This window comes from Trachurus trachurus (genome assembly GCF_905171665.1).
Source record: "Trachurus trachurus genome assembly, chromosome: 23".
NCBI classification, from domain to species: domain Eukaryota; kingdom Metazoa; phylum Chordata; class Actinopteri; order Carangiformes; family Carangidae; genus Trachurus; species Trachurus trachurus.
The window spans coordinates 6,510,151-6,522,135 of record NC_139912.1 but is presented as its reverse complement, the minus strand read 5'-3'; the positions used below and the strand labels follow the sequence as shown (position 1 = coordinate 6,522,135).

Sequence of the window (11,985 nt, the reverse complement as noted above, 5' to 3'; positions counted from 1 at the left end):
ACTACAGGTGTTCTCTCTTCTCTAACTGTTTCTCCGTTTTCTCACTATCCATGACAGACTTTGAATCATGTCAGATATATCTTTGTAGGGCCTTTTCCACCTGCCGTGGAGAAGCAGTAAATCCACAGAAAGGTTAGGATGTGGAAAAGCTAGGAGGTCTGGCCGCTCTCCAGATGTTGGGCAAACCCTGCGTGAGGGGGGTGGGGGGGGGGGGGGGGGGGGGGTGGTGGCGGCAGCAGTGGCGGCGGCGGCTGGGTTGTATGAAATGTAATCATAGGAAAAACCCTGGGAAGCATGGGAGTCTGAGGCCATTTCAGGTCACCTACATCTCCATGGCATGTGAGCCGAGTGGTTGGTGAGGATGCAGGGAGAGGAGGGGATGCACGTTACCTTACCTTTTGGTGGGTAAGACCGAAGGTGGAAGATGTGGGGGTTATTTGGCCTCTGGTGAAACAAGGCCTCTTTCTACTGTCACAGGAAGTCCATGTGTGAGAAACCACCATCTCCATTTTCATTTCTACGCCGGCTAAGCTGCACAGGGCACTCATTTAATTAACTTGATCATGAATCATTCGAGGTGACAGCTGATCACTTGTTTCCACAGATGTACTTAATCTTCTGGCATTGGATAAACGTGCATTCATACCCGAGTGTCTAACAGAGCCGTTTATTGTACTTTATTAATGTATATGTCAGCTGAAACACTAGGTTGTATTGTGCAACCATGTGTCTGCATGACAGAACGGAGCGAGCACAGGCCGTAGAGACCTCCACTCTTTCAAACCAGTTCGTCAACCTTGTATATTTCTTGGACGGGACGCGTTAACCGCCATCCACAAAGCATAACATGCTACCGCTCTCCTGGTCCACTCTTTTGTTTGAACAAGTCCAATGTGGTCTCCGCTCTCTGCGTTTGCTGTGCTTAAGGTGCAAGTGGTGCTGGAGCAGCTGCATTTAACACGGGGGGAGATGTCAGTGTCGGAGCAAGAGGCTGCCATTTTCGTCTGTGCACACTCTGAATGCTCTCCAAAGAGTATAAAAGCAGCCATAGAGGGCACTGGAATCGCCAACTGAGCCAGTTTCCTCTCTAAAACATGCGTCATGGTTCTCAGTGGCTTCACAAATCCTGGTGACTCAAGGACACCATCTGATGGACGATGAGCAGAACTGCACCAAGATCCAAATCCATTTTGTCTATGAACATATGATCCACCTCGGACGTCATACGAACTCACCTCTTTCCTGGAAGCACGTCCTCAGATGTCACTGCCCTGGGCCTCGATGTTACCTTTGATGTAACCTGAATGAAGCTATTGTGCTTCACAAACAGTTTGATCTCTTGCGGCAGTGGTGTGTGTGGACTAATAACAAACTGTGAAATGGATGAAAGAGAGATCAGACCGCCTTAAAATCCTCACCAACTTTCTCCTAATCTCCTCCTCAGATAATTCTTCTGCGGCCGTGCCAGCTTTAAGCCCTGGCTCAACAAAAAGAGAGCAAATAAAAATAATGAGGAGCATGATATGAGGGGAAACAAAGAAAGAGATTAGAGCTCTTTGAGGCCGGTGTTTGATTTAATCTCACGGCTGGTTTGTTTGCTATGCTTTCCCAGAATGAAGTGATTATGTTGATCTTGATGAGTGGAAGCCACTTGGCCAAAAAGTGCACCATTACTACTTTCGGGTGGAGTCTGTTGATCATCCAAACAGTAGACGCAGTCGTCAAACATTTTGAGGAAATTGGAGGACAAACTACCTAGAAATGGACGGATCAGTTGCTCAGGATTAAGGAACGACCTCTGGTTCTCCAGGTGTTTATCCTGCCTTCAGTGTGACACCCGTTTGTGTTGTTACACCTTGATGGGTCAACAGCAAGAAGAAACCCTTGAGGATTTGTTAGTGACACTAATACTGGACTGGATTTCCTGATGAACTACCAAGCAAGTTCATGTTGGAGGATGATGAACACCAGTCCACAAACCAAAGGGAGAGAACATTGATTAGAACCAAGCAACAGGATGGACCATTGGTTTAGGATGTGTTGCTTGGAGATGTTGCAGATTAAGGAAAACATCCTGACCTTTTCTTATTCTTGCTTTGTGCGCTTTGCCCTCAGCAACTTGGCCAAAAAGTGCACCATTTCTACTTTCAGGTGGAGTTTGTTGATCATCTAAACAGTAGACGCAGTCGTCAAACACTTTGAGGAAGATGAAGGATAAACTACCCCAGAAATGTACAGATCGGTTGGTAACAATTAAGGAACGCCTTCTGTTTTTTGCCAGGTGTTTATCCTGTTTGTGCAGCTATACCTACAACAAGAAGCAAGAATAACTCAGAAGAAAGCAATAAGGATGTGTTATTGAAGAGTCTACTGGACTGGGCTTTCTGATGAGCTACAAAGCAACTTCATGGTGGGGGATGATGAACACCAGTCCAAGTCAAGACTAGGCAATACAGAGGAGGCTGGTTCTGTTGGAACAAAACAAAAACCCAGCTAGAAAAGATCAACCATCAGTTCTAAGACTTAATATTTATCTCACTTGATGAACATGCACATAAAAAGAAATTAGAAAATCATGCTTATATTGTATATTTACAACTTGCTAACCCTTATAATGGAAGTTGAGTTGATGCTGGAGGAGAATAAACTTTCACAATCTTCAAGACAAAAATAGGTTTGTAAAACAACATTTCACCATGATGAACATCTTGTACTTACTTTAATGCTTTTTAAAGAACTGCTGGGAAGTCGGAAAACTCAGAACCTAGCTTAAAAAACTATCTTTCTAGAAGAGGATACACCGAAAAGTGTTCTTGTTAAAGGAGTAGTTCTCCATTTTTTGGAACATATACAATTCTGCTTTCCTTCCAAGGCTGATAAATGAGAAGATTTATATCGATCTCATGTGCAGAGCTGCAGTCAACATGTGTTTAGCTTAACGTACCGTTAAAAAAAAAAAGTGGAAAACAGCTTGCTTGGTTTTGTCCAAAGTGAAAAAACGCACATACCAACACCTCTTACTTGCTTACTCCTTTGTCCCCAGTGGGAGATAAAGCTGCAATAAGCTCCCTCCATCATTCTCTATCCTTGGCAAACATTTTCAGCCTCACCACCAGTTAAGTTCATCTTGGCTACCTTGTCAGCACCAGTTCTGTGCCAGGTCATTTTGGTCTTCCAGGTTTTATTTTGCCTGGAGGAGTCCATCTCAGCACAACTCTTGGGATGAGATCTGCGTCCAGTCCAAGCACGTTGCCCAACCATCGGATGACTCTGCCTTACTTCAGCGATGATGATGCTCTTGCTTTTTTGTCCTTTTTCTGTGTAAATTCTAGGGGTTGTGATTTTTTGTTCGGGGCCACGTGGCTTTCTCCCTTTTCATATCGCCCTGGTCTGCTGCCAGCTTTCAGAACCAAGCAACAGGATGGACCATTGCTTTAGGCTGTGTTGCTTGGAGATGTTGCAGATCTGCGAAAACATCTTGGCCTTTCTCCAATCTTGCTTTGTGTGCTTTGCCTTCACGGCCTCCTTGTAATTGCATCTGTTTAACATGAACATGAACAAAAGTGCAGCACAATCATTTCTCTACATTTCTTTTTTTTTTTTCGTGCTCTTTCACAGACATGACCTTGGTCTGCCTCCTCTCACCTGTTTCACCGAAAAGGGTGAAATTACGAAATGATTTGTTAGCTGCGGAAAAAGCTATTAGATTTCTATCAGGCTTTAAATCTTCAGATTTTCTCACACCTCACAGAGTGTCTTTCTCCTCCTTGAGCTCTTGGGCCTGAGGGCAAAGTGAACCCCATGACCCTGCCTCCAGCTCGGGGAGGAGGCAACCCAAGCCAGCGTAGGGATGGGATGGCCCTGACATCAATAAAGGAAACACTTATGGTTGGAGTCAGGATGATACAGCGTTTGGGATTTGCGGCGAGTACGCAAGGCACAAGAATCTAGCTGGATCCCTCGCTGGTCGTCCTGTTGCCGTGGCAACCTGCTTTTGTTTAGCGCTCAGCAGATTCGGATCCTGGCGGTGGTTTCATGGGGATTTGTGGATTTGAGAGCGCTGGACGTAGAACGAGATACAAGGAATTATAAAGTGTTTGACTTTTGGTTGGAGTGTGTGTGTGTGTGTCTGTGTGTGTGTGTGTCCCGACTCACTTGTCAAGCAGTAGATCACTCTTTCCCTCCACTTGCTTTATCCCTCTCTCTCTCTTCACACACAATTTTTTCTACTCCGCAAACACAGGCTTTCCCAGGGAGGCTGGAGCGGGGCTTGATTTACTGTAGAGTGGAATTATGGGAAGGGAAAGCTTCCCAAAACAAGGTGGCCGATGGGAGGGTTTGCCAGCCACCGTGCTGATGGTGGTGTTGATGCTTTATGAGTCCTGCAGATGGAGATGATTTGTCTTTTCAAGGGAAAGCTTTGACATGTGCGGCTCTGATATGCATTGTCGCCTGCGTGGAGATCAAAACGCTGGACGTCTGTCAAAAAAGCCCGAAAGCCAAAGTCTCCAGTCGCAACGGAGGAAGAGAAATGAAGAGAGAAGAGCATCTGTCAGCAGCGCGGCCCTGCGGACCGTACTGTGGTCGGCTGTGAGGTTCCGGTGACCTGGCCCTACTGATGTGCTGGGCCTCAGTGCTGGCTCTGGCCTTGACCAGCACAGGGAACATGATACTTAAATCATTCATAATTAGCTCCTTCCCTTTGCTTAATAACACATGAAGATAAATGGGTTCCAAGAATTTTCCAAATGGAAATAGTTGGTTTGGAATTAAAAGCTAGAAAATGGCCTACAAACCCGTCATTGTAGTGGTTCACTCCCACTCCTGTTCCTACTGCAGCAAAACACTGGACAACACAACCTTTTTTTTTCTTTTTCTACCTTTTCTCCATCTGGAATATAAAACATTGACTTTTGAAGACACTTACTGCTGAAAATAAACATTTATTCCTTTTTACATAATCTTCACATTACATGATACATTATACACACAAATGAACGGCCCTGTGGAACCTCACAAACTCGACTACATTGTGATTGTTGTTCCTAGTAGATGATCTCATATAGTACATATATACAGTATTTACACAGGCCTTAATGTCCATCCTTTTCGTTTGCAAGTCTCTCTTTGTCTTCTCTCTCTGCAGAGAGTCTCTGTCCCCTGTCTTTAGGACAAGCTGAGCTTCTCCAGGGCTCCCTGCAGGGTCTTCAGGTCTTCTCTCATCTTGCTCAGAGCGTTTTGGATCTTGCCTGGCTGGTCCAGAATCTCCATGCTGCAGGTAAAGGGGTCGTAACGAACCGCAAAGGGACGCTTGATGGTTGCAGAGTACCTCCTGTGGGAGTGCATGAAGACATACAGGTTAGTATTTAGAAGATGCAAAGACATCAAGATATGACGGTCAGGGTTTCAGAGCAGCATTGATGCTCTTCTGCATAGATATTTTTGGTGATTTAAGGTGTTCAAATTGTGACTTTAAGTCGTTAACATAATGATTTATATGATATTTATACTCATCAAACCACTCAGTGACCTGTTACACCTTGAATTTAAGTTTTTTGCCCAATTTATTTAGGTTTTCCTTCAGTCAGTCCGACATTATGTTTCCATAGCAGCTGCATACATTTAAAAGAAAAACTGAAGATACCGATACGATAAAAAGTAAAATGGTAAAGAACTTCAATTAAATATCAAGGCTAAGGGTCTATAGCCATGTTAGCAGCTCTTGGCTAATGTCTACTACTTCAGCAACTCATCCCAAAAGTACAGCTGAGTTTGTCAGGACTGCCGAAACTCGAAAAATAAATTTTAATCTAAACTGTCCAGTGATTGTTGGGATATTTTGGTCTGGACAAAGTGATGGATACAGCTGTTAACACGAGTAAAAGAGTCAGAGGCACCATAGGCTGGAAATACCTATTATATGTTCTGTCATAGTACATTTGTCATGGGGCTAATGCATTTTTTTTAAGTTTAAGAATGGATATTAAGTATAGAAGCATATTAAATACAGATGTTTCTCTCTAAGATTAGAAAACTAAACTGCAAGTTAATGTTTAGCATTAGGGAAAAGTGATTAAATTCGTGGTAAAGCTTTCATTAACCAGTAATGCACAGCTTTAATGTATGTTGCAGCTTTGATGTTTTTATTCTGTTACCAGCTGTATGAACATGGTTTAGATGTTGGTTTTCCTGACAGTGTTTAACATGAAATGAATTAGTAAATATACCTCATTTTAATCTTTGCATCCTCAAAGCTCTCGGACACAAAGTACACAGGCTGGTAGGTTTGGTCCTGGTACGGCTGCACCGCTGTCTCCTCTGGGTTGAACGGCTTGTACTCTGGCTCATTGGACAGAGCGTACTGGAAGAAAACAGGAGGTCAAAGACTGTTGGTGCGCCAAGCAAATAAAATAAGAAGAACACGCTGCAGTAAAACTATCTGTGTGTGAACAGAGAGATGGCACTCACAACGAGCTCTCCGTAGGACGACAGGAGTCCAGCGCCGTAAGCTTTCACTGCTCCGTTCTGCTTGCACAGGCCAAATTCCACAGTGAACCAGTACAACTAAAGACAGAACACAATAATAAAAGAAAAATAAAAGCAGATACGATTATTTCATGTCTGTCTGGACAGGGTTATGGTTTCTGTATTCACTGGTGAACGCACTGAGCATATTTTATTTATAGCAGCATAACTTTATTTATATGTCATGTTGAGACAAGCTGCGAAAACCAGATGAAAGTGCTGAGGTGCGTTTTGTTTAACAATAACAAATAAAACTTTAAATCTTTGGATTTACACGCATCATCAGACTGTGAGGAATAGACATAAATTATATTTTTTATACCCTTAAGATGTTCTTTAATGAAATTTTGAGTGATTATCATTTGTGCATTTTTATCTTGTTTGGTAGGTTTATACTTGACATTATGAATCAGAATATACATTAGTTTGTATTGTATTTAGGACACGGTTCATGTGTGGTAAGTGCAGTTTAAAAATTATCTGAACAGAGAGAAAAACTGGCAAAAATTCACAAAAAATAAACCTGAACATCAGAGGTTCAATATGATATGTAGTTACTGTCTTTAACCACTAGATGGCACTGAATAACCATTAAAGTGAGACACATCCAGGCCTATACAAATGTAAATTCATCTTAATTTACTTTTAAATTGACAAACTTATGGCTATAAATGTTTGTTTTTTTAAATAACACCTACCGTTGATAGTTTCTCGATGTCGTCATCTGAAGCTCCGAGCGAAGCCAGTCCAATCTCCTGTAAATAGTCACATGAATTAGTATTAAATATAATACAACTAAAAGAGATTAGATCAGATCAGTGGACATGCAGTGCAGCACCGTTACCTGTGAGAACTGTGCAAACTCTTTATCCGTCAGCATGGGGATGTGACCCAGGAGCTCATGACAACAGTCTCTGTGGGAGCAGATCAGAAAGAGTCTGTGAAATACAGTAGATCCGTACGACAATAAAAGAAAAGTTATGCAGCAGATAAACTGAGCTGAAACTTACGGCTCGGGCGAGTGCATGGGGGCAGAGGCGTGTCGGATGTACTGCGTGCACTGAAACACCCTGAAGGCCAAACTGGCCAGGAAGTCTCTGGCTGACAGGAGGCCGGCGACTGGACGCAGCTGGAAACCAGTTTTCTCTGTACAACAACCAGAGAGGAGGAGAGACAACAGGATGTGTCAAACAGGAAGTAGAGCCAGTGGATGGATACATGAGATACAAGTGTGAACGAGTGTTTCATTCAACATCTGCTTTGGATATAATTATATCTAACACTCTAATTTCACTCTTATTTAAAATTAGGCCATTGAGGTATTAGACAGAAAACAAACTGGCAATTTACTTGTTCCTGCTTCTTAAATGTGAAGATTTGTTGCTTTTTCTTTGACATTTATTAACGTAAATTGAATAATTTGGAGTTTTGGACAATTGTTTAGACAAAACAAGACGTATTAAGGCGTCACTTTAGTATGAGGGAAGTTATAATTTGACTTTTTTTTTTATTTCTTAGACAAATGGAGACAATAACTGGCAAATTAGACAATATATTTTATTTGAATTTTACTTTTTCTCTTTTAGAATGATATAAATAAGTTTAAAAGGAAAAAAAAATCTCTCATAATTTAACTTTTTCTATCCTTTTTAGATCTTATAGACGAGCAGGGCCATCCACACATTTGGCTTTCACTGAATCTACAGACTGCAACTTCTTTTTATTCTCATTTTTCTTGTCTTTGTCACCTTTCAGGCAGGCGGACACCTCTCTGAGCTGAGGGATGCGGTCCTCTCCGTAGCCACACTCCTTCTCTAGCTGCTGCAGACCGTCCAGGAACTGACGACAGGCCAGACTCGGGTAAATGCTCCGCAGCTGCTGGTAAACCTCCCTCCTTCAATTTAAACACAGTCGCACCACATTATCACATCGTTGCACTCTGAACCCGTTCCCCCCACGGACGAAATCTGTTAAATGTGCGGTTGATTTCTCACCATGTGGATATTTCCTCTGCCGTGTACTCCACAATGGGCAATGGGTCCCCCCTGCAGCAAAGGCAAAATGTGTTTTTGACAGAGTATTTGAAGTGATACTGAGGAAATTGAAGGCTTCTCTGGAGATCTGACTCACTGTTTGTATCTGAAGGCAAGCTCAGAGATGTAAGCCCGTCTTTTTCTGTATTCTGGATCACTGAATCCCTGCAGGAAACATAAGTAAAAAAAAAAAAAAACATAAACAAGCTGCAACATACAGTAAGTAAAACTGTGACATTTTGCAACAGATCCGTCAACACTCACTGGATGGTCCTGGTCCATGTCTGGATCAAATTTGGTTATTAGCATGTTGCATCTGTCCAGGTCTTTTATCTGGCGAGGAAACCAGGGAACTGTGATGTTGATTGGAGGGAGGGAGAAAAAAAAATTAATTAGCCGTTTTTGTAATTGGCCTAGCTGCATCTTATTATCATATGGAAACATTCAAAAGGAGCATTCATGGGATAAATGAGGCCAGTAATAGTAAACATGATGTACCTAGAGAGGAAATGTTAATAATTGTGAAAAGACAAAATAAGAACAATAATAAAAAAGAAAAAAAGAAAAGGTGCACTTGCCTTTTTCCTCTGGTATGGAGCGAACGTCGTCGGCAACTCTTTTCAGGGAGTTGATGAACACGTCGAGGTCGGAGCTGTGGACTTCACACTTCATGAAAAATTCCAGGTCTGTCGTGCTGTTCTTCGACTTCCTCCCCGGTCGACTTTCGATGTGGAGAAGTTTCGCTTCAAACGTCTATGAAAAGAAAAGGATGTTAAAGAATATACAGACATGAAGGAGGGAAAAAGAGACTATTTCTCTATTATGTATTCATTTCTTGACCATGTAACACCTCAGAGGAGATACAATAGCTATTCACTTTGCCTCTATTTAGGCAGTGTTTTTTTGTTTTTTTTACCATCTTGACAAATCAGTATCTTGTCTCTCATTAGGCAGAAGTTCACTTGGTCATATTTAAAAGCCTAAAGTGCACATTATAGACTTTTAAAACCTCATTTGCAATACAACTGTTAAGGAGATTAAGAGACTAAAACTCAAATCAAAAAGCAGGTGATGCATTTAGGGACCACAACCTAAAAAATGCAGATTAAACATGACAGCATCAGCAATTACGATACATTGATAAAATATATAATACTTTTGATTAATATGAATGGACTTTTATTTGTTTTAAATCTGAAATAGCTTTAACAGATTTTATAGTTGGGTTTTATTTACTTTTAATTCAGTGTTTTTACAGTGTAGTGCAGTTTGTTTACATGTAACTAGGATCTACTTTTACTTGAGTAAAATTATATAGTAATATAGTTCAATTCACTTAATAGTAATAGAGTATTTCTGTACAGTGTATTGCATTTACTTTAACTTGAATAACAGTAGGAATGTAAAACAGGAATATTTTAGAGTGCAGTATTGTTAATTCAAGTCATTGTAGTGTTACTACAGTGTAATTTAGTTACTTTTACTTGAGTGAAATAAGCAATGTGTATTTCCATACTGTAAAAGAAGAGCTACTTTTACAGAGCACAGTAGTAGTAAACAGCAGTATTTTTTTTTTTTTTTTTTTTTTTTTACAGTATACTATAATTTCTTTTACTTTTAATAGAGTATTCTTGAAGTGCCATTAAATAAAATTAGAAATTAGCAATTTCACATTTAAAGGGACAACGAGGAGTTTCTATTCGGTTATAAAAAAGTCTCACGTTAATGTGGATGAATCTCCGCTACTCACACTTGTTAATGGCTCCATTTTCGCTAAATATATCGATCTGTCTCTATCGTTATTTTGTTATTATTAGTGGTGGCGGAAATGCTGGTCGAGCCGACCAGCGTTTCCTTCATGGCGAGTTATGAGAATAACGCCGCAGAATCGCCGTTTATGGTCGGAACTACGATGGTATGTGAACCTCTTTGAACCTCTGACTTTAATTTTTGATGAATGAAAACATGAGTCCGTCTTGCGCCGGGTCAAAGAAATGTACGGTGCGCGCGGAGGCTCATAAATGTAGTGTGAAAACGCTTCGCTTTTCCAAAACTCCTCGTTGTCCCTTTAAATAGCATAGTTAATATACTATAAAGGCTACTTTTACTAAACACGCAGGTAATGCAGGACAGGTGTATTTGCACAGTGTAGTATATACTTGTAGTGGAGTATAGCCTATATATTTTTACAGTGTACTCCAGTTAACGGTAGTTCATTTTACTTGAGTTAAGTTAGAAGTGTAGGGCCTGTCTATTCCCTGGAGGCCCACATTAGTTGTATTGCAAGTTGTTTTGGCTCTCACCTCGAATATTTTGCCTGTTTTGAAGAATCCGTCGTGTTTCTCGTTGCTGAGGCCGAACAGCACGTTGAGCGTGACCCTGCCGTCCTTCTCATTCTCCTTCTCCTCGAACACGAAGCCGTCGGACCCGTGTAACCTGGAGGGCCCCGGGGAGCCCGCGGAGCCGCTGCTGCGCTCCCGGCGCCGAGCATCCTCTATCAGACTCTGTTTCCTGCCTCCGCTGAACGGGGTCGCCTGCACCACACCGTCCGTCTTCATGCTGCTGCTGCTGCTGCTACTGTTCCTGCTGCTGCTGTTGCTGTTGCTGTTTGTCACCGGAGAAGGTTCATGTGGCTTCACCGGGAGCCGCGGACAGGTTTAAATACCCTGTCATCTGAGGGGGCTTATGGAGATCAGTTGCGCAAGCACACAACAGCACGTGCGTTTGGCTTCTTCTTTTTTTGTGTGTTAGGGAGGGGGCCTGTTGTGCGTCATGATCATACTAACATCTATTTATGGGACAAAAACAGAGGGAAAAATAGATCATAATAATAACAGTGGTGGTGGCACAAAAAAGGAAAAAAAAAGCATTAGGGCTGAAATCTTGTGAATGACAGGTGCATTCAACTAAAACAGGTCATTACAGGTGACGTAAAAGTTATATAGATAGATAGACTTTATTATTAGACTCCAGGTCCATTTAAAAAGAGACAAACACACACATACACAAATTTAAAGGAGACAGTCATACCAGTGTTTCATGGCTGACTGTTATCTCATTTTATTCAGGCTATAAAAGGAAATAGAAAACTCACTGACTGGCTGATTATTAATCACAATTTTGCAGTGGTGCAGTGAGTATTCAGGTCATTTAATTCAGAACACATTGATCAGCAGCTAAAAGGCTTATTTTAACTGTTGATTGAATGTTACATCAACCATTAAAACAGTACTAAGACTATCTACTGTACACATGCAAGCAATCATTGCAAGAACAGACAGCTGGATAATAATAAAAAAGATATACATATTGTTAAGCAAAGACAATTTACTTAAGTGCAAGTTTTGGATCATTATTATTAGTGCAACATGCAGGCTGCAATTTGATATTGTAGTTGAAGCAAATGTACCTAATGTATATTGGAAAG

At 41.4% G+C, this 11,985-nt stretch overlaps 1 protein-coding gene across 1 annotated transcript; it reads right to left on the bottom strand.

Annotated features, from left to right (window-relative positions):
* Window positions 1–5,086: 5,086 nt before the first annotated feature.
* th2 (tyrosine hydroxylase 2) lies at window positions 5,087–11,116 on the bottom strand (the record flags this gene model as incomplete). The annotated part of the gene is made up of 12 exons (XM_083999819.1): window positions 5,087–5,332; window positions 6,228–6,361; window positions 6,469–6,564; window positions 7,224–7,280; window positions 7,370–7,439; window positions 7,536–7,671; window positions 8,274–8,419; window positions 8,520–8,570; window positions 8,656–8,723; window positions 8,823–8,911; window positions 9,137–9,311; window positions 10,862–11,116. The coding sequence occupies 12 exons, from the start codon at window positions 11,114–11,116 to the stop codon at window positions 5,167–5,169; spliced, it is 1,443 nt and encodes a 480-aa protein (XP_083855945.1). The 3' UTR covers window positions 5,087–5,166.
* Window positions 11,117–11,985: the final 869 nt, after the last annotated feature.